The sequence below is a fragment of the Doryrhamphus excisus genome, chromosome 19, assembly GCF_030265055.1.
Source record: "Doryrhamphus excisus isolate RoL2022-K1 chromosome 19, RoL_Dexc_1.0, whole genome shotgun sequence".
Lineage (NCBI taxonomy): Eukaryota > Metazoa > Chordata > Actinopteri > Syngnathiformes > Syngnathidae > Doryrhamphus > Doryrhamphus excisus.
The window spans coordinates 1,740,181-1,761,581 of NC_080484.1; the positions used below are offsets into that span (position 1 = coordinate 1,740,181).

Sequence of the window (21,401 nt, forward strand, 5' to 3'; positions counted from 1 at the left end):
ACCACACTTGAGAAACAATCTGCACCGTCTCATTCTCCATTTCACATTGGTCCTCATCTCCAAAGACAGCCCAGATCCGAGGTTAATCCTCTCTGCCGCTGTGGAAGGGAGTTGGACAAAAGGGAAGGTAAAGGCCTAATGCCACAAAGCCCGGGGAGCCACCTGAGATTAAAGTGTCGGGACTATTGACATCGTAGGAGTTGGCAGGTAAAGTCACCTCTATGGGGTTTAGTAGACCATCACCAGAGAGCAACACCTCCCCCTGGTGGCCAACCGTGGGAAATAATGCCAATGGTCAATCCAAGTTCTAAAGAAGAATAAGTTGGAAATACAGAAAAACTCAAAAAGTAGTAAACGGGATGGGAATGTTAAGATGGTAACCAGCGTCAGATCCACAGGAAAAGGAGGGACAGAGAAACCAAACTAGTCCAGATGAAAGAAGGAACAAAGTAAAGATTTATTGAAGGCAGCACAAGAAGTAGAGAGACAAGAACAAGATGGCGGGCGAGTGGGGAGGGCGGGGGCGGCGTGACAGAGCCATGTACAGATAAGAATTCTGTATTCATACCGGGTTTTATGATATTTGCGCTACAAAAAAAAAAAAAAAAAAGTCATTTTCACAGCTCTGGGGGGAGCTTTTTTTTTTTAATATTGTATTGTGTTATCAAAATATACATGTTTTGAACGTAAAGTCTTTATAATCCAAATGATTGTGTGGTATACAAAAACATGAATATATACAACCAGCAGCCCTCTCCCCTGTGTATATATATATATATAAAAAGGAGAAACATAATGTGGTCTACACGGGATAGGGAACGGGAATGATACAGTATCGGCTTGGGTCAGGTGTTGGAATGTGCGTGGGGGGAAGTCGGAAGGGGCGGGGAAATCACAACACTACAAAACCGCAGAGGGTACTTTGGTCCTCAACAACAACAACAACAATAACGATAACCGTCTGAAGCTACATGAAGCTTTTTTTTTGTTAAACCATGCATATTTTTTTTTTTTTTTTTTAATAATAGAAAAATACACATCTGTATCTATTATACAGAAGCGCTGCGGGAGGCACTGTGAGGAATGTGACCGCGTTTAAGACTTGATGTGACGAGAAAAAAATAAAAAGTGAGGGCGGGTTACGGTGGGCAAAGTGCACTTAAAAAAAAAAAAAAAAAAAAAAAAAAAATTGAACTGTCAGTTGCCTCCCAACTCACAGGTACCGTTTACCTGAGCTTGGGGGTGGGATGGTGGGGAACAGGAACATGAAAAAGCCTCATCGGGTGAAGGCACTGCGTTATAAGCGTCCAACCAGACCGCTGCTACCGGTAAAGATAAATGCTAACATAAAAAAGGCTAAATGAATAGAATACAGGGTGTCCGCGTATACGCGAACATACGGGCGCTACGTCGCGCGTCTACATTCATAGTTTCTACATACATATTTAGGGATTATATGCACACAAAGCTTTACAACTTGTGTTTTTTTTTTTACCTTCCGTTTGAACCGCTTTCGGCACTCGGTGTGAACCCGAACAATATGACGTTGTTGTTGTTTTTGAGCGATTTGCGTAAGGCAGGTGGGCTCGGCGGCGAGGGAAGTAAGGCACGAGACTGGAGTACGTACAAAGATAGCAACTCGGCGAGCACTTCATGGGAATAATGTAAAAATAATTGTTGTCTTTGGAGTTAAAAAAAAAAAAAAAAAAGTGCCTCCAAAAAGGCACAGCATGTCGCGGCGGTTTGAAAGGAATGTGTCTTTTAAGCGATTTTTTTTTTTTTTTTAAGCGACAGTTCGTAGCTGCCTCGTGTCGGGTGCCAGAGAGCTGGTCCGGGTACGGGTTCGGATCGGGTCTTTTATGCTTTATGCGCTGATGGTTGTGCTTACAGGACAATTTCTAAACATAAAAGCGGATAAAAACATTTCGTGTAAAGAAGCTCGTCCCTGAATGGCTAAGCTAAGCTGCTCGTCTGCCCGTCGCTTTAACACCCAAGCACCGTTTTACCTGACTTGAACACCAAAAGAAATATCTGGGTTTGTTTTGTTTTCACATATATATAAAAAAAAAAAAGATGACTTCCAAATAAAAAAAAAAAAAAAAAAAAAATCACAAGAGTTTGATAAACCTAAATCTAGTGGAGACGGAAAAAGTTTGGAAGTCTAACGGAGCAACTTCCTGTAATTGGGAGAATGGTCGCAATCAGGCAGTAAATGGCCTCAGGGAGGGAGAGACGCATATACAAAAAAGAAAAAAAAAAAAAAAGAGGCACTCAGATGGTGGACTTTGAGAAGGACACTCGAAGGTGGTGGTTCTCTCCTAAGTCGTGGTTGTGGAACTCGATCAGGCACTCGATGGCTTCCTCCACCGAGGCCATCTGGATCAAGGCCATCTTGCGATCGTTTCTGCGTTGAAGGAGAGAGAGAAAAGGTTTGATGCTTAATACAGAAGCTCATTGAAGAAAAAAAAAATAAAAATAACTTACTGAAAGAACTTGAAGGCTTTGACTGTGGCTCCTGAGCTGGCAAAAAGCCTCTTGAGGTCTTCCTCCACCACAGAAGGCCTATCAGGTCATTTAAGTCATTATGTACACTATTTATTCATTTAAAAAAAAAATAATAATAATAACAAAACTCACGGTATGTTGGAGAGATGGAGCGTGGCCGAGGGCGGGAAGATATTGGAGTAATTTTTGGAACCGGGCTTCTTGAAGCGATGCAGTGGCGAGTTGCTGAAGTCCTTTGTCAGGCCCTGGTCCTCCTGGCCCTCCCGCGGCAGCTGGACCGTGGTGTGTTTGGACAGCGTCACGCGGATGGCCCTGCCGTGAAGCCGCTGGCCGTTCAGGTGACTGATGGCTAAGGAAAAACAAGGAACGCCGGCATGATAGATTTCATACTTGCACACAAATGAACAATTTGCATAGCAAGACCACAAGTGCATGACAAGCGAAACAGCACCCCTCAGTGGGAAGTTGGTGAATTGCAGTTTCATGAAATCAAGTCTCAGTTCAACCTATTAAATTGGAGGTAAACAGTAAATGCATAAATTATATCGGCCATATGATACAAGCGGTCCACTCAAGACTCCACCCCGGCCGTGTCCCAACATGTTAAGCATGGGGTGACGTCGTTAGGGTTAGATAAATCAGACACCCCTAATAAAAAGCCCCCAAAATGCCTTTGATATTCCAAAGCCAAACAAAATGCCTCGGTTTCTAACACATTTTAAAATTAGCTTCACACATTAAAAAGCAATTAGAGGCGTACTCGTAGCTGTAGCACATTTTCCCTCAAAGCAAAAAAAAAAAAAGTGGAGCTTTGTAATTAAGATCATGTGAGCCGCCCATCAACACGAGCCAGTACGCCAAGTTTATCCCAAAGTGGTTGCAACATTAAGGCAACAAGATAAAACTTGCCCGCCTCAAACATATCCACCCGACCCACTTTTCCATCCGGGGGAAAAAAAAAATAAATAAAAGAAAAAAAAAAAAATCAAGATGCGGAGCCTTAGTTCTGACAGTCAACGCTCACCGAGACGTTATATCGGATATATCGGATTCAATTGTTCCCACTGGTTTTGTCCGATATAAGCGAAATCCGTTATATGCGTATACCGGAAAATGTCCGTTTTACGCATATATCGGATTTATATCCGGTATATGCGTAAATATGGGATTTTATCCGTTATAAAAAGGCACTTCCTTGACTATGTTTCCAATGTACTTGGACGCGCAGGCAACGCTGCAAACGACGTCGTATAGCGGCGAATCGGGAGCGCCATGATGCGGCCATCCGATATATGCGAGGGAAATTTCATGGAAATGCATTGGAACGGGACTGGAAATATTTTTTGTCCGAAATCCGTTATAAAAAATCCGATATATGTAATGAATTTTCATTGGAAATGCATTACAGAAAAATCGGTTCTTTTTTTTTTTTTTATCTGTCCGTTGTGAGCGAATTTCCGATATATCCGAGGTTTACTGTACAAACATAACGGTGCAAAAACTAACCGCCAAAGAAATGCTGAATATGTTTGGCATTATGCATACTAAAAATAAGTCAAATGCCAATTCCATAACCCGAGGGAAGATGCCATTAAAGAAAATATTATTATTATTATGATAGATTACTATTATGTTCGCTCTCAAATGTTCTTTTACGATCAATTTGACAAATATTTCAAGAATAATAAGAAATGTTTCTCCAGTTATATTTTTTTCATGATACTTTTCTTAAAATTCATGTTAAAATCTCATCTCTGTGCGTCTCGTGACACGGCGACATTCTGGACAAACTACACAAAATACCGTTAATACAGAATGTACTATTTGTTATTGCCGCAACAAAACACCAGAATGTTCCCCGGGGGGTGATCAATACATGCATGGCAGATGAAGGAACGCAAACAAGCGCCGTGGGCTAACCTAGCTGAGCCTGGGTGCCATCCGACATCTGGATCAGAGCGTTCTCCTTTTTATTGAACAGGATCTTTACTCTCATGACGTCGCCGTAGACGCCTGCGAAGGAGAGGAGCACAGGTCAGACGCATGAGGTGGGGCGGGGGGGGGGGGGGGGGGGGGGGTGGGGGGGCAGGGTTTAGTTTAACAAATAGTCACTCTCTCACACACACACACAGCCAATCACAGCAGCAAACACAATTTGGAAGATATCTCGGGATCTTGCTATCAAATCTGCTACAGACCGAACCCCGGCTTGATTGGAACTGATGTGGAATACTCTAACTCAGAGGTAGGGAACCTATGGCTCGGGAGCCAGGTAGGGCTCTTTTGATGACTGTATCTGGCTCTCAAGCATTTCTTACCACAATAAAAATGCATTTTTGCTAACATTTTAAAGTAAACCATCACAGAAATCACTGTTAAAAATAATATTCAAAATCAACAACTTTCTTATGCATTTTAATTCGTCCATCTATATTCTGCTGCAATACGGCCAACCATATCCATCTTTCCTGATGATATTTTCCAGGTCAAACACCAAAACTTGATTATTACTGGGTAATGCGGTAGTCTACCTCGGTCATTAAGATGTCAAAAAAACATGTAAATGTAAACTTTCCTCCTTTAGTCAAATAGCTAAAGCTGCAGAACCAAGCCTTTTGACGAAGATGGCCAAAAGAATGAAATATACTGAATACGGTTCAAAACTATGCAGCAGCAGAAGTTGCATTAATGGCAGTATAAGTATTTGATTTATTATTAGACACTGCGCTGCTCACGAAAGTGTGCTGGCCACACCCCATTGGTGTGGGGTAGTGTGCCTGGTCTACGTAATTAGAGCCCATTATATCTAAAACTGTTGGTCTTACATAAAAATGCACACATTTTATTGCATTCAAAATGTATATGGCTCTCACAGATACACATTTTAAAATATCTGGCCTTCATGGCTCTCTTAGCCAAAAAGGTTCCCGACCCCTGCTCTAACTCTAACTAAGAAAGGACAGTTGTAAAAATATGAAAGTTTTGCTTTGAAAAACGTCGGATTAAAAGGGAAGTAAGGGTAGTTGAATCGCTTTGCTAGCATAAAGTCACTTTGCGTCAATGTGGTAAAACCATGCAGGAACAGGAAACTACACATGCATAAACCAAGTCTAAAAAGGGGAAGGCATCACACCAGGAAGGTCACTGCACAAAAAAAAAAAAAAAAAAAAAAAGAAAGCTGCAGCATTTTAGTCCGTGTTGTTGCTATGCCACTTTGGGGAAATTCCACACACAAAAAAAAAAAAATTCTAAATCAAAACGTGGGGAAAAGCCAATATTTCCATAAATGCATCAGCTTGTCTACCAGAGCGTGATGTTTTTAGAATTTAGAGACCCCCACTGAGGGGGACTGCTCTTTTGAAGATAAAACTACTAAAATGTTTTTTTTTAAAGCAAATGAACATTTGAATGAAATGCTGCTGCTCTGTGTGGCGCTCTCAGCCTCCATTTCCTCACACACACACATCTCCACCCCCCAACAAAACAACAACCCAACCCTGTTTTATGCCCACCTAGCCTGATGCTAAGCCATCAGTGGTTCAAATAAGTCAAAACAAAGCCAACATGAGACAAGACATGCCCACCTTTGCAGGTAACAGTAGTAATAAAAAAAGGAGATGAAAGGATGATAACGTACCGAAAAGAATAAAGAGGCAGTGTGGCGTAACGCTCTTTAGAGACAGCAGGGGGGAGCAGCGGGGCCAAAAAAAGGGGGGAGGGAACAGGGACAGGGGAAAAGAGGCGGAGTGGAGGACAGTGGAGTGGAGTCGGGACATGTCCGCAGGCCACAGGCAGCGAGGTCCACAGGAAGGCCACAGTACCATGGTGGAAGGAGAGGCATGAGGGACGGAGAGAATAATGGAGAGAGGACAAGGAGTAGGGGAGTCGATGATGAGGTGGTGGTGGTGATGGGAGTTATGAATTGTGGACATTTGGGGGCAAAAGTCAAGTCGGGGGCGCCAATTGGTTTTTGTTTCCATTTTGTGGGTGTAGTCCAAATTGGGGGGGGGCGATGGCGAGGAGAGACAGCCGGGCGGGTGGTTGTAGCAGAAATGGGGGAGGACAGAGGGAACAATTGGTCATGGGGCGTGCGGTCAGTTGGCAAGAGTACAGGTGGGGCGGGGTGGGGGTTTAAAAAAAATAAAAAAAAGGAGTGGGGGAAGGAGGGAGAGAGAGAGAGAGAAAAAGGAAGTAAAAAAAAACAAGGTCAGTATACACAAAGAAATGTAGTGCTTCAGACAGTAGAACTGGCTAAATTAAAATGCACTGTCACTATGGGAACACTAGGAGAAACAGAAGAGAAAAAATAAAGATTAACAATGAAATACAGAAAAAAGGCAGAGACAATATGTACTTTTCAATGACATGCTACCTTTAAAAGACATTTATATATATATATCACTATGTAAACAGTCACGTCCCAACCCTCTTAATGTACCCACTAAACATGAGCCATATATATACGACTGACTAGTTCATGCTACAAGTAATACCCGAGTATGTATTTTAAGTATAAACAAAAGGAAAAGGGAAAAGTAATATTGTCTCTCCAAACAACTCAAGAATGATTTCAAACTTATGGACAAAAAAAAATGAAGATATGGAATGGTAAGTTTACAAAAAAAGAAGTTAGTGTACTGAATAAACGTAAAAATTCACAGTGAGCAAAGTGGCAGGTCAGAAAATGCAGCGGGTTTGGTCAAACAGAGGTCCTGAAAGAGAAGTGCTTTTTTGACTGGATGGCACAACAAAAAACAAACAAAAGCGATGGCGGTTCTTTGGCTAGTCCCCGTCGCATCCACGCGGGGGCGACACCGGACCCCGACTGCAGCCCCGCGGCGGCACACTTAATGGCGGGCGCTGTGCGCTGCATCTTTTGAGAGAGAGCCTAGCCGGTTACTGTTACTGACCTCGGGGTTCAGATTGCTGACCAACAGGACGTTGTGTCCCCCCGCAGCAGCGAGGCCGGCCAGGCTGAGGCGACTGGCGGCGGCGGCTGCCGCCGCCATGCCGCCGTGCCCGACACTCAGAGACGCCAAGGCGCTGGGAATACCAGGCACCGCAAGACCTACAAGGATTTATGTAATACTTGCGTTATTTCATAGAAAACTCGAATCAATGCCCCGAAATGAAATGCACCGACCTGCCGCCTGCTGGATGGCAAAGGCTGGGGGGAAAGCATGAGCGCCACCGTACGGAGATGCCGATATTATACCCGGTGCTGCTGTTGTGAAAGGAAATAAGCGTGTACTTGCAAGTGGTGACTTGTGATTAGACGGAGGGGTTGGGGGGGCACCCGCAATGTTACCAAATGCAGCGGCCGCCATGGTCTGGTGGTCAAGGGTTGGCTGGGAATCCGCGTTGGGGAGGTCGGGGCGCGTGTAGTCCCGGCTCTTGTCGTTGTTGTACTTCACATTGAGGCTGGTGAGCTTGGAGTAGCTGATCCTCAGGGTGCAGCAGGCGTTGTAGATGTTCTGCCCATCCAGAGACTTGACAGAAAAGGGGGGGAGACGCGTTAGAGTACTAAATCCCACTCAGTTTTCACATCAACATTTGCAATAAAAGCGACGATTGTAAACACGTGGAACGGAAGAGTTCCTACGCAGTTGTAGCAGTCTTACCATTTTAGCGTGATAGGCCGTCATGGCGTCGGCGTACTGGATGAGAGCCTGAAATTGGTTGTTCTTGGTGAAAGTGATGATCTTCAGCACCGTGCCAATCTTGGAAAAGATCTGAGGAGATGGAAAGCAAGACGCGGGTCAGTCTGATACAAACGTGCATATTTGATTCAGATAGTACCTGGTGCAACACATCCAGGGTGACCGGGTAAAAAAGGTTCTCCACAATGACTCGGAGAACGGAGCTCTGAGCCGTGGCGCCGGCGAGGCCGCCCGTGTCTGCAGAAATGGCCATGCCGCCGATGCCGCCGCCGTGCAGAGCGTTGACCGCCTGCAGAGCTGCCTGGGCGCGCTGAGGAAGGGAGAAGACAAAACATCTTAGCGGTGTTGAATATTTGAAATGCAAAAAACATGAAAAACAAACAAAAAAAAAGGCCTCACTCACCACTTGGTTGGGGGAGTTGTCCGTCTTGAGCTCTTTGTGGGTGGAGTACTGCATGTAAATGGGATGGTTTCGGATGACGGGGGTGACAGACGAGTAGTAGCTCACCATGGTCTGAGCGCACTCCTCGCTGTTCAGCTCCAGGAAAGCCTGCAGGGTGCGACAGGAACAAACGTGATCCAGCCTGGGAATAAACTCTACCACAGTTCTGTCCCAGACCGGATAAGGGATTTCTCCATGACTCCGTACCTGGTTTTTCCCTTTCAGCATCAGCAGATTGGTGACTTTCCCAAAGGGCAAGCCCAGCCCGATAACCTCAGCCTCGTTTATGTCGCTGGGCAGCTTGCGTACGTGCACCACACGTGACGGAACACCGGGACTGCGGACGTCACCCTTGAATTTTTTGCTGTCGTTGCCATTGGCTGCGAGGGCAAACAAGAAGCAGATACTATCAGGGGGGCGGGGGGGGGGAGTGAAAAGGCGTTGCTTGCCCGTTTCCTGAATAATGGATTGATTGCCATGGCAACACACACACAACACAACACAGACAAGACACTTAAATGAGGCGGCGGTGGGCGAAAGGAACCATCCTTTCATGGCAACCCCCTACCTGAGTTCATGATATAGGGCCCGTTGGATATGCAGGAAGAAAAGAGCTCGTCAGATCCCCTCTGCAGAGAACGAAAACAAAAGGGCTCACTTTAAACATTAGCGACGAGCGCACACAAGGGCAGGTGGGGAGCGCGGCTCTCGCGTTACAGAAACCTTTTGTGGAGGTGAAACCGGGACGTAACGCGACTCTTGAAAACTTGCTTCAGAAGGAAACACAACCCCCGCCCGGGCGTTAACAATGAGAAGACTCGGGGCTTGTCATCAGATACGGGGTTACCGTAGTTCATATGTTCATGTGGCGCGTTCTCACAGGGGGGGGCGACAACAACCGCACCGGACGAGGGAACGCCAAATGAAAGCCAAGAATGCCGTTTGTGCGGAAAATATTTACCCACGTTGCGTATCTACCGTACCGGTCAGCTACACCTCAGTCAAACTCAGGTAGATGACACCATCTGGACTGGAAGGATAGTGGAGATGACCCTGTAACCCCCCCCCCCCACCATACAATAGCATCCACATGGCGGAGCCATAATGAAGTACAGCAGTCACAAGAAGTGGCTCAATGGACTAAGCTCTACAGCGGGGTGGGGGAACCACAATGGAGGTCTTGTTCCGATGAAACTAGGGCCATTGTTTCATGGCAGAGTGCAAACATATGGAACCCCTTAGGACTCTCGGGGATTTGAAGAGTCGCACAAGAAACGAAAAAAAAAAAAAGAACCGGCAGTACAGGTTTGAGAGCATTCTTCAGGAAAATTGGAATCCAACCTGCAGGCCAGAAGGGAGATTTCCATCCATAGGACTACGTTTAATGCCTAGTTTATGGTGGTGACATGTCGGAATCCCCATTTTTAAATGGAAAATCGATGAAAACGTGTAACATGTTTATGATCTATTAAATAAATACAGGTTTTAACAACATTCATCACATCACCATTTTATGCTTGAACATGCGTCATGTCAAAAACTGTGCGCAAATTGCTTATAACTTTTTCGATTAATAGGCTATAGTCAACCACAAAACAGGGATCAATGTTACTCGCAATATTTATGAATTTTAATATATACAATTGACCACTGTTTTGCGATAGACCGTGGTCCATTAGTCAAAACGTATTTAAATAACGGCTTAACTCCACTGCATGATGTCAGTAGTGGCATGCCTCACATTCCGTGTGGAAGTGGTGAGGTTTTTTTTTTTTTTGCTTCAGTTAAATTTGAGGGTAAAAGTGAGCTTGTTAGCTAGTCTCGAGTATCTGCTGTAAACAATCAACAGGCATGTAAGAGGCGACTAAAGGGGATATTGTTGCGAGTACGAGGCTCTAATTTTGTTAACTGTACTTTCAGGTTTTCCATGCTACTGCATATCCCATTAACTGAAACTGAATTATATGGTGTGGATATTCAGGTCTGGAACCAATCAATCGCTATAAACGACTATTTGTATTTTAGTTAATTGCAGCAATTAAGTAGGATTTGGGTAAATATACACTTTTTTGGAAACTAGGCTATAGACAACCATAGAACATAGATCATTTATACGTTTTAAAAAGTCAAGAGCGATGTAGCTAGGCGTGGTTACTGAAAATCTGAAGCCAACACAAATGCACACTAAAAGAGCGGATAAAGAAACAGAAACTGGCATGGGTGTGGCCTAGCACGGCTTATTGGAACATTTCAAAACAAGACAGAAGGTGACGTTAACAAAAAGGCGTTGGCCTCCAGTCCGTAACCGAGGTCGTGCCATTCTGGTCGGGCAGCTCCAAAAAGGAAGAGAAAAAAAGACAGGAAGACGACAAGACCGGGCCTGCTTCCTGGGTTCTGCTAACTCCCTCCTTGGGACTTGGTGATTACTGCTTCATGGTTAGTTTCCTCCCCCCACTCCCCCCACTTCCTCATTCCAATAATAGGCACAGAGCTGAGAAGATAATGCATGTGTCAAAACTTGCACACTTTCAACCCACAAAAGCAGGGGAAGATTTCACAGCGCGCTAACACGGGAAACCGTGAGCGTGGACATTGTTCTTGTAGCTCACGGGCGCTGACAGCATAATAACCACCCCCCCCGAGCAAATCATGATGCATGATCGGCTCACTTCCTGAACATGTTGTGCGGGCAGTAAAAAAAGGAGCTTAGGCTCAAAATGGAGTACCGCGTCATAAACGTCACACCTGGCTTTTGTTAGACAACATCTGAATCTCAATAGGTAACAATAAAACAAGGGTTGTGGGAGGGGGGAGGGGGTGGAGTCACAGGTACAGACATGTTTTTTTTCTCCCCCATGATCTTCCATGGCAGTCAATGTGGAACGGGGGGGGCAGGGTGTCTCACCGGGGTTGCGGAGGGGGAGATTGGAATGTGACCGCGGAATGCCAGACGAATAATTACAAGATTCCAGCAAAGCAGAGAGCTGGAACTGAGCGATTTAAACTCGGGTACACGCCGCCGATCCGGGACCGATACTTGTACTAATATCGCATTGTGCGTCCATTTATGAAGACGCGCCATTGGCTTGGGGTGCCGCGGTCCATGTTGAGAAACAGGTTCGGCTGAAAGGGAAGAGGGCGTGGCACGTGCCCTGTGTGTACCTGTGCCTGTTTAAACAGACCTTTGGCCAAAGGATGGCGGCAGAACAATGGTCCCGGGCTTCAAACCGCCCCCCCCCCCCCCCCCCCAAGGCAAGAACACATACAAGTTTTAAAATGATACTACAGTAAACCTCGGATATATCGGATTCAATTGTTCCCACTGGTTTTGTCCGATATAAGCGAAATCCGTTATATGCGTATACCGGAAAAATGTCCGTTTTACGCATATATCGGATTTATATCCGGTATATACGTAAATCGGAAAGGCACTTCCTTGACTATGTTTCCAATGTACCAGGCAACGCTGCAAACGACGTCGTATGGCGGCCTGTCACGATTCGGCGAATCGGGAGCGCCACGATGCGGCCATCCGATATATGCGAGGGAAATTTCATGGAAATGCATTGGAACGGGACTGGAGATTTTGTCCGAAATAGGCGAAATCCGTTATAAAAAATCCGATATATGCAATGAATTTTTATTGGAAATGCATTACAGAAAAATCGGTTTTTTTATCTGTCCGTTGTGAGCGAATTTCCGATATATCCGAGGTTTACTGTACCATGTTATATTTCCCATTGACATTCTATTAAAAAAAGACATTTTGTTAGATTACAACAGCTCGCACTCGGGCACGCCCATATAAGAAAGGCACGAGCTGCTGACTTCTCATAAGGCTCGTTGTGATGTCACAACGAGTCGTTGTTAGGAAAAAAAAAAAGCCAACCGTAAAGTCGTTAAGGGCCCGGTTCCAAATGTGTAAACGTCGTTAACAACATTTTCAGTCAGAAAAACGGAAAAAGCGTTATAGGTCCACTTTAAAACATGTTCCTATATATTTAAAATGTTGGCCAAAAAAATAATAATAATGGCAACCGATGGGAAATAAAGGCTTGCAACAGCAGTTCTGTAATTACAGGGGAAGACTCTCCAGCTACCAAACCTGCTTATTATATAAAACTACAAGATGCTAGGTCGCTCTATCGTAATGTATCAGGGGTGTCCAAAGTGCAGCGCGGGGGACATTTGCAGTACATTTAAGAAATATAATTTTAACAGGAAAACTGAAAAACTGCACAAATTCTAAAGTAACATGCAGTAATTAAAGAAAACTCAAAATTTTTTGACACATACTGTTTAAATATTACGAGAAACAAAACAGTAACTTTGGAAAATTTTGAATGCAGAAATGTGACAAAATATTGTGGGAATAAAAGTAAATTACAAGAGGAAAATTTACATGTAAAGGTGAAATAGCTGAAAAAAATGGAAATTATATTTTATGACAAAAGTCAAAGTGTAGCGGAAACATTTTTGCAATTTTATGAGAAGAAATTTGTAAAATGACGAGGGATTAAAATCATTTTAGCGGCATAGAAAATCAATATTTTACAAGTCTTAATACTATGAGAAACAATCCAAAAACACCAGTAATAAAGTTGTACTTTTTGGGAAATTAGTTGGGTGGAATGGGGGGGGGGGCATAATTCCACAAAAATAAAGAAATTATGGGAATAAAGTTGAAAACCAGAAAAGATACAAATAATATTGCAACTTTTCTCGAAATACACATCACTACTTAGCATAATTTTACAAAATATCAAAAGGAAAGGTTGTATTCTCTTGTTTTTCACGTATCAAACATGTGGCCCGCGGGCCAAATGTGGCCCGCAGGATACTAGTTTGAGGCCCCTGCCTTGATATGAAAGTTTAATGTTAGTGCGGCCCGCGCAAGTTTGATATGGATTCTGTATGGTATCATGTACCCAGAAAAAATTATTACGTCTGATTAATGTTCATGTTAAAGGTTAAATAACTGTTAATAGTTATCCTCCCTAGCCGTGTGGAAGTGGTAAGTTTTTGTCTATTCAAGTTGAAAGGAAATAACTTGAAGGCTACCGTTTAGGTCGCTAGCTCTCTAGTTTGCGAGACTCTGCAGTTGCGCAATATGTTGTAAATCAGGGGTCTCAAACACGCGGCCCGCGGGCCAAATGTGGCCCGCAGGACACTAGTTTGAGGCCCCCGCCTTGATATGAAAGTTTAATGTTTGATATGGATGCTGTATGGTATCATGTACCCAGAAAAAATTATTACGTTTGATTCATGTTCATGTTAAAGGTTAAATAACTGTTAATAGTTTTCCTCCCTATCCGTGTGGAAGTGGTAAGTTTTTGGCTAGTCAAGTTGAAAGGAAATAACTTGAAGGCTACCGTTTAGGTCACTAGCTCTCTAGTTTGCGAGACTCTGCAGTTGCGCAATATGTTGTAAATCAGGGGTCTCAAACACGCGGCCCGCGGGCCAAATGTGGCCCGCAGGATACTAGTTTGAGGCCCCCGCCTTGACATGAAAGTTTAATATGGATGCTGTATGGTATCATGTATCCAGAAAAAAATATTACGTCTGATTAATGTTCACGTTAAAGGTTAAATAACTGTTAGTTATTATATAGTTATTATATAGTTATCCTCCCTATCCGTGTGGAAGTGGTAAGTTTTTGGCTAGTCAAGTTGAAAGGAAATAACTTGAAGGCTACCGTTTGGGTGGCTAGCTCTCTAGTTTGCGAGTTAGCATGTGTCTCAAGACCCTGCAGTTGCGCAATATGTTGTAAATAAAAAGAGTATAAATGTGACTATAGTCGTGTTTTGTCATGTCTACAGGGCTCTAATGATGCTTTGTTCATTTTAATCTAATTTATTTATTTATTACTTTGATTGATTTTCTTTATTCTTGATTTGTTTATTTTTCATCTTATTTTGTGTAGAAAAATACGATATTTGAGAAAGTTTTTTTATTTTTAATGAATGCGTTTTTTTTTTTTGGAAAACCTGATGCGGCCCAGTCTCGCCCAGACCCGAGCTCCAGTGCCCCCCCCCCAAGTAAATTGAGTTTGAGACCCCTGATCTGGAAAGTACAGTACTGGGCAAGATCATGCAACCTTTCCACCCCGAGCGGGTAGAGGACCAAGAGCTACAGTTTGATTGGACCGGGTCCCCATGGTTGGACCGTTAGAGAATCCAAATCCAGGAGAAAAGCCACTTGAAAGGGTGATGCTTACCTTCGTGCCAACTGATATGTCATGGACACTGCTGTGGAAAAAAAAAAAAACAAAGGGTTGTCAGTTCAACTGCAAATTCACAGTCATTGCAACTTCTTGGCGGGACACAATATGGTGCATTCAAAGGCGCCGACTTCCTCATTCCAAAAGGTGCATACTTAAAAGACTCAACTTTATTATTATTATATGACATTTCCCAATGAATTAAAGTCCTTACTCGATTTCAGGGACGTAGCCGGATCCCAGAGGGTACAGGTCAGCGTCTAGGCGGCTGTGGGGTTTGAGGATTAAAACAAAAACAACAAAAAAAGCAACTTTAGGATCTCAAAAACTTCACATTAAGAAGGAAATTATTCAGTGTGAAACCAGCAACGGAAAGCGTTTACATTGTCGCCCAAGGGACGGAGAGAAAGAGGAAAAACACAAAAAAAACAACATATTTGAAGAAGGCTTCGACGAAAACGCCACGCCATAAAGTCGCCTTACTGTGCTTAGATATCCTCTGCGAGTAATGTTAAAAAAAATGATTAAATCAAGGCGACATGTTGGAAGTGAAGACGAGTCGTATAACATGGCCCTCCATGACAAACATGAATGCGGAAATGAGACACGTTGCTTTAGCTCCACTTACTACTCCCTCCCCGGGAACACTTCTTTCCCCGTCACCGCATCTCATATCTTTTACCGCCGACGTTCGCTCACTTTGTTGAGTCTTTTTTTTTATTTAAAAAAAACGTTCCAGGTAAACTCGTCCATTGGCGGAACTTAACGACAGATGCTAAGAAGCTAGCTAGCCGTTGCTAACTGTTGCATGTTTGGCTGACCGACACTCACGCGCGCCCAACAACAACAAAAAAAAGTAATTTAAGTCCAACTTTCGCAGTAAAACAAGCGAGCTCAACGCAAAAGGCGACAAGGCCACGGGTTCTAAACATAAAAGTGACTCCTATCCCGGCTTTGTGTGTGAAATCGAGTTCGAAGAGTGCTTCTTTTCCGACTTACCCGTCCATTGCACAAGAAAAAAACTGCAGGTCTGAGGCGAAGGTAGGGCGGCAGACTTGCTTGATTTTCTTACAAAATGGCTGAACTCGCGGAGGCGAGCCCTGATTCGTCCAGTCACCGCCGAGAACTCCGAGTAGGCGGGACTTGTCAGATAACTGGAACACCATTGGTCAAGACGTACGTCATTTTTAGAGGGGGGAGGGATTCAATTAAAAATACATAACAGGGCCAACTCGCCAGTCAAAACATTAGGCACACCTGGATAATCTGTGGACAATAGCAGCGTTTGCATAAATAATTATGAAACTATGTTTTGATGGACACTATCAGAAAATTAAAAATAATGTAAAACACCAGACATTACCGTACATATTTATTTATAAACCACTCCAACAGCAACGTCAGAGTTAAATAAAATATCGAAAAATATAAAACCAGAATGAATTATAGCTTGAAAAAGCGACATCAAAGTAAAATACATTTTGTTCCAATCGGTTTTGAAAACATTTTAACCCTTAAAGTCGGCAACAAAAATATGTCATATAAAATTGACATTTCCATCCCGAATTTATGTCAACAAACATTTACACTACTGCTTTACTCCACTAGATGGTGCTGTTTTTCCCATTCAATGCATTGCTACTGAAATGATACGTGGTGTGGAATTGCACTGCATCCGACTGGAATACTTGTAATATATTCTGCCTCCATAATTAATAATTCATAAGAGACACACCTACCACTACAGAGAGAGGACAGCTGTCGCTTCCTGATAAAAAGTCTACAAAGTAGAAAACATGTAAATAAGGCGCTGGGGATGTTTACATTTGGGGCAAAACTGCATGTTGAAAGTGGCTTACGTTCGCCCTCTAGTGGTATATGGGTGTAACTGCATCCCGACTTCATCCCTGACTGGACTGTAGAAAATGAATGAATGAATACTACAAATGACATATTTTTAATTTAATATTTTATTGTTGTGCTACTGAAATAAATTATTTTTCCTCATAATATTACTACTTTATTCGCTAAAATTGTGACTTTTTTCTTGTGACAATATTACTCTTTTGTATTAATATTTTGACATAATCGTCATAAAATTACAGCTGTTATTTTCCATTTTTGCTCTTATTGTTTTTTTTTTAATTTTCTAATTTTATTTTATTGTAAATTTTCTTTGTGTAGTCATGAATTTATTCCCATAATATTTTGACTTTATTCTAGTAACAGTATTTTTCTCATAGTGGGCATTTTTAATAAACAATATATTTTTATTAAATATTTCAATACGTGGAAAAAGCCAATTAGTATCAACTTTGCTCTATTTTCCCCCCATTTTTTACAAATTAAAAAACATTTTTTTCTTTAATATTTCAACTTTATGCTACTATGACATTATTCTTGAATTTATTTCAAGAATAATGTTTTATTTTAAAATGTATTAGTCATGAATTTATTTCCATAATATTTTGACTTTATTCTAGTAACTGTATTTTTCTCATATTGGGCATTTTTAAAAAAAATATATATATTTTTTATTGAATATTTTAATAAGTGAATAAGCCAATTAGTATCAACTTTGCTCTATTTTCTCTCCATTTATTAAAAATAATAAAAAAAATCTTTAATATTTCAACTTTATGCTACTATGACATTATTTTTCCTCGTCGATATTATTCTTGAATTTATTTCAAGAATAATGTTTTATTTTAAAATGTATTAGTCATGAATTTATTTCCATAATATTTTGACTTTATTCTAGTAACTGTATTTTTCTCATATTGGGCATTTTTAAAAAATATATATATTTTTTTTATTGAATATTTTAATAAGTGAAAAAGCCAAATTAGTATCAACTTTGCTCTATTTTCTCTCCATTTATTAAAAATAATAAAAAAAATCTTTAATATTTCAACTTTATGCTACTATGACATTATTTTTCCTCGTCGATATTATTCTTGAATTTATTTCAAGAATAATGTTTTATTTAAAAATGTATTAGTTATGAATTTATTTCCATAATATTTTGACTTTATTCTAGTAACTGTATTTTTCTCATATTGGGCATTTTTTAATAAAACAATATATTTTTATTAAATATTTCAATAAGTGAAAAAGCCAATTAGTATCAACTTTGCTCTATTTTCCCCCCCATTTTAAAAAAAAAATTAAAAAACATTTTTTTCTTTAATATTTCAACTTTATGCTACTATGACATTATTTTTCCTCATCGATATTATTCTTGAATTTATTTCAAGAATAATGTTTTATTTTAAAATGTATTAGTTATGAATTTATTTCCATAATATTTTGACTTTATTCTAGTAACTGTATTTTTCTCATATTGGGCATTTAAAAAAACAATATATATTTTTTTATTGAATATTTTAATAAGTGAATAAGCCAATTAGTATCAACTTTGCTCTATTTTCCCTCCATTTATTAAAAATAATTAAAAAAAATCTTTAATATTTCAACTTTATGCTACTATGACATTATTTTTCCTCATCGACATTATTCTTGAATTCATTTCAAGAATAATGTTTTATTTTAAAATGTATTAGTCATGAATTTATTTCCATAATATTTTGACTTTATTCTAGTAACTGTATTTTTCTCATATTGGGCATTTTTTAAAAAAACAACATATTTTTTATTGAATATTTCAATAAGTGAAAAAGCCAATTAGTATCAACTTTGCTCTATTTTCCCTCCATTTATTAAAAATAATTAAAAAAAATCTTTAATATTTCAACTTTATGCTACTATGACATTATTTTTCCTCATCGACATTATTCTTGAACTTATTTCAAGAATAATGTTTTATTTTAAAATGTATTAGTCATGAATTTATTTCCATAATATTTTGACTTTATTCTAGTAACTGTATTTTTCTCATATTGGGCATTTAAAAAAACAATATATATTTTTTATTGAATATTTTAATAAGTGAATAAGCCAATTAGTATCAACTTTGCTTTATTTTCCTCTATTTTTTACAGATTAAATTTTTTTTTATTTATTTATTAGTCATGAATTTATTTCCATAATATTTTTACTTTATTCTAGCTACAGTGTTTTCCTCATATTGGGCATTTTTTAAAAACAAGATATTTTTTATTGAATATTTCAATAAGTGAAAAAGTCAATTAGTATCAACTTTGCTCTTTTCCCCCCAATTTTTTTTTTTTACAATTTTTTTTTCTTTAATATTTCAACTTTATGCTATGACTATTTTTCCCTCATAATATTGACATTATTCTTGCAAAATTCCAACTTTTTCTGACTTTATTTTTGCAAAATAATTGCTGATTTTTCACTTTTTTTTCTCCGCTGTTTATTGTTTCGTTTTAAAATGTGTTGCGGGCCAATAATAATAAAACCACCACAGGCCACAAACGGCCCCCAGGCCACACTTTGGAATGATTCCACACACCCGGTTTGAGTTAAAGATTTTTTTTTTTATTCAGGATTTAACATTTAGACGACGGAATAGATGCATTGGTTCGATGCCGCTGCTGCACGAAGCCTGTACTCCTACACGCACACACGTGTGTGTACTGCATGTACTGCATGTACTGCATGTACTGCATGTACTGCATACAATTACAGTATGACAGACGTAGGTTGTGCTGAGTAAAAGAGAAGAGAAGAACCAAACGGACAAAGGAAGGCACGGACAACACAGATGCGGCCATTTTAGTACAAATGGAAAAAAAGCATGAGCGATATTCCCCGATATTCCCCGATATTCCCTTGGAATGTTACAACAACGTTTCTCCCGCAGGACCCGAGGCAACGAACGGTCGGCGGACGGCAAACGGGGAGATTAGCACCAGATTTCCGAGACGGAGCTACCTTGAAGATGGCGTGACGTGACAATGAGGTGACGGTGAGGCGTGCGGGTGATGGATGGCCGTCAACAATCACCGGCTGTCAATCAAATCAATCGCGGAGACTTGGGGTGTACGTTCTCTGCGTCAGGATCGCATTTGCCCCGCCCACCCCCTGGGGTTAAGCACCGCCTGTTAGCGAGCTAGCAACTACGCACCGGTTTTCAAAGTCGCTATTCCGTACAAACGGGCACGTTTCGCCTGGGGCTCGAACCGGGGTCCACAGAATGAGAGTCCAGAGCGCTAGCCATTGAGCTAAAATCCCCGAGTGGTAACTCGATAGCTAGACACCCGAGTCTCATTTGGGTCATGGCACTAACGAAACTCTCCCGGGTTCTAACCGGGATCAACAAAATGAGAGTCCAGAGCGCTAGCCATTGAGCTAAAATCCCCAAGTGTTAACTCGATAGCTAGACACTCGATAGCTAGACACCTGATAGCTAGACACCTGAGTCTCATTTGGGTCGTGGTACGAACAAAACTCTCCCGGGTTCAAACCAGGATCAACAAAATGAGAGTCCAAAGCGCTAGCCATTGAGCTAAAACCCCCGAGTGTTAACTCGATAGCTAGAGTCTCATCTCATTTGGGTCATGGCACCAACAAAACTCTCCCGGGTTCTAACCAGGATCAACAAAATGAGAGTCCAAAGCGCTAGCCATTGAGCTAAAAGCTAAAATGCCCGAGTCTTAACTCGATAGCTAGATACCTGAGTCTCATCTCATTTGGGTCATGGAACGAATGAAACTCTCCCGGGTTCTAACCAGGATCAACAAAATGAGAGTCCAAAGCGCTAGCCATTGAGCTAAAATCCCAGAGTGTTAACTCGATAGCTAGACACCCGAGTCTCATCTCATTTGGGTCTTGGCACGAATGAAACTCTCCCGGGTTCTAACCGGGATCAACAAAATGAGAGTCCAAAGCGCTAGCCATTGAGCTAAAATCCCCAAATGTTAACTCGATAGCTAGACACCCGAGTCTCATCTCATTTGGGTCATGGCGCTAACGAAACTCTCCCGGGTTCTAACCAGGATCAACAAAATGAGAGTCCAAAGCGCTAGCCATTGAGCTAAAATCCCCAAGTGTTAACTCGATAGCTAGACACTCGATAGCTAGACACCTGAGTCTCATTTGGGTCATGGCACTAACAAAACTCTCGCGGGTTCTAACCAGGATCAACAAAATGAGAGTCCAGAGCGCTAGCCATTGAGCTAAAAGCTAAAATGCCCGAGTCTTAACTCGATAGCTAGACACCTGAGTCTCATCTCATTTGGGTCATGGCACCAACGAAACTCTTGCGGGTTCTAACCAGGATCAACAAAATGAGAGTCAAGAGCGCTAGCCATTGAGCTAAAATCCCAAAGTTTTAACTCGATAGCTAGACACCTGAGTCTCATCTCATTTGGGTCATGGTACTAATGTAAGTCTCCCGGGTTCAAACCAGGATCAACAAAATGAGAGTCCAGAGCGCTAGCCATTGAGCTAAAATCCCAGAGTGTTAACTCGATAGCTAGACACCTGAGTCTCATCTCATTTGGGTCATGGTACTAATGTAACTCTCCCGGGTTCAAACCAGGATCAACAAAATGAGAGTCCAAAGCGCTAGCCATTGAGCTAAAATCCCCGAGTGTTAACTCGAGAGCTAGACACTCGATAGCTAGACACCTGAGTCTCATCTCATTTG

At 41.4% G+C, this 21,401-nt stretch overlaps 1 protein-coding gene across 3 annotated transcripts; it reads right to left on the minus strand.

The window, feature by feature from the left end:
* Positions 1-1,689: 1,689 nt before the first annotated feature.
* ptbp1a (polypyrimidine tract binding protein 1a) lies at positions 1,690-16,222 on the minus strand. Of its 3 annotated transcripts, none has more exons than XM_058056133.1 (16): positions 15,827-16,222; positions 15,042-15,095; positions 14,825-14,855; positions 9,176-9,236; positions 8,815-8,987; positions 8,569-8,715; positions 8,305-8,475; positions 8,127-8,237; positions 7,814-7,994; positions 7,649-7,726; positions 7,416-7,573; positions 6,143-6,176; positions 4,426-4,518; positions 2,638-2,854; positions 2,485-2,562; positions 1,690-2,404 (listed from the first exon to the last, which is right to left on the minus strand). In XM_058056133.1, the coding sequence occupies exons 1-16, from the start codon at positions 15,991-15,993 to the stop codon at positions 2,272-2,274; spliced, it is 1,887 nt and encodes a 628-aa protein (XP_057912116.1). In that variant the 5' UTR covers positions 15,994-16,222; the 3' UTR covers positions 1,690-2,271. The 3 variants fall into 3 exon arrangements, with proteins under 3 accessions (XP_057912116.1, XP_057912115.1, XP_057912117.1); XM_058056132.1 differs by having other exon boundaries at positions 7,649-7,729; positions 15,827-16,219; XM_058056134.1 differs by lacking the exons at positions 6,143-6,176; positions 7,416-7,573; positions 7,649-7,726 and having other exon boundaries at positions 15,827-16,205.
* Positions 16,223-21,401: the final 5,179 nt, after the last annotated feature.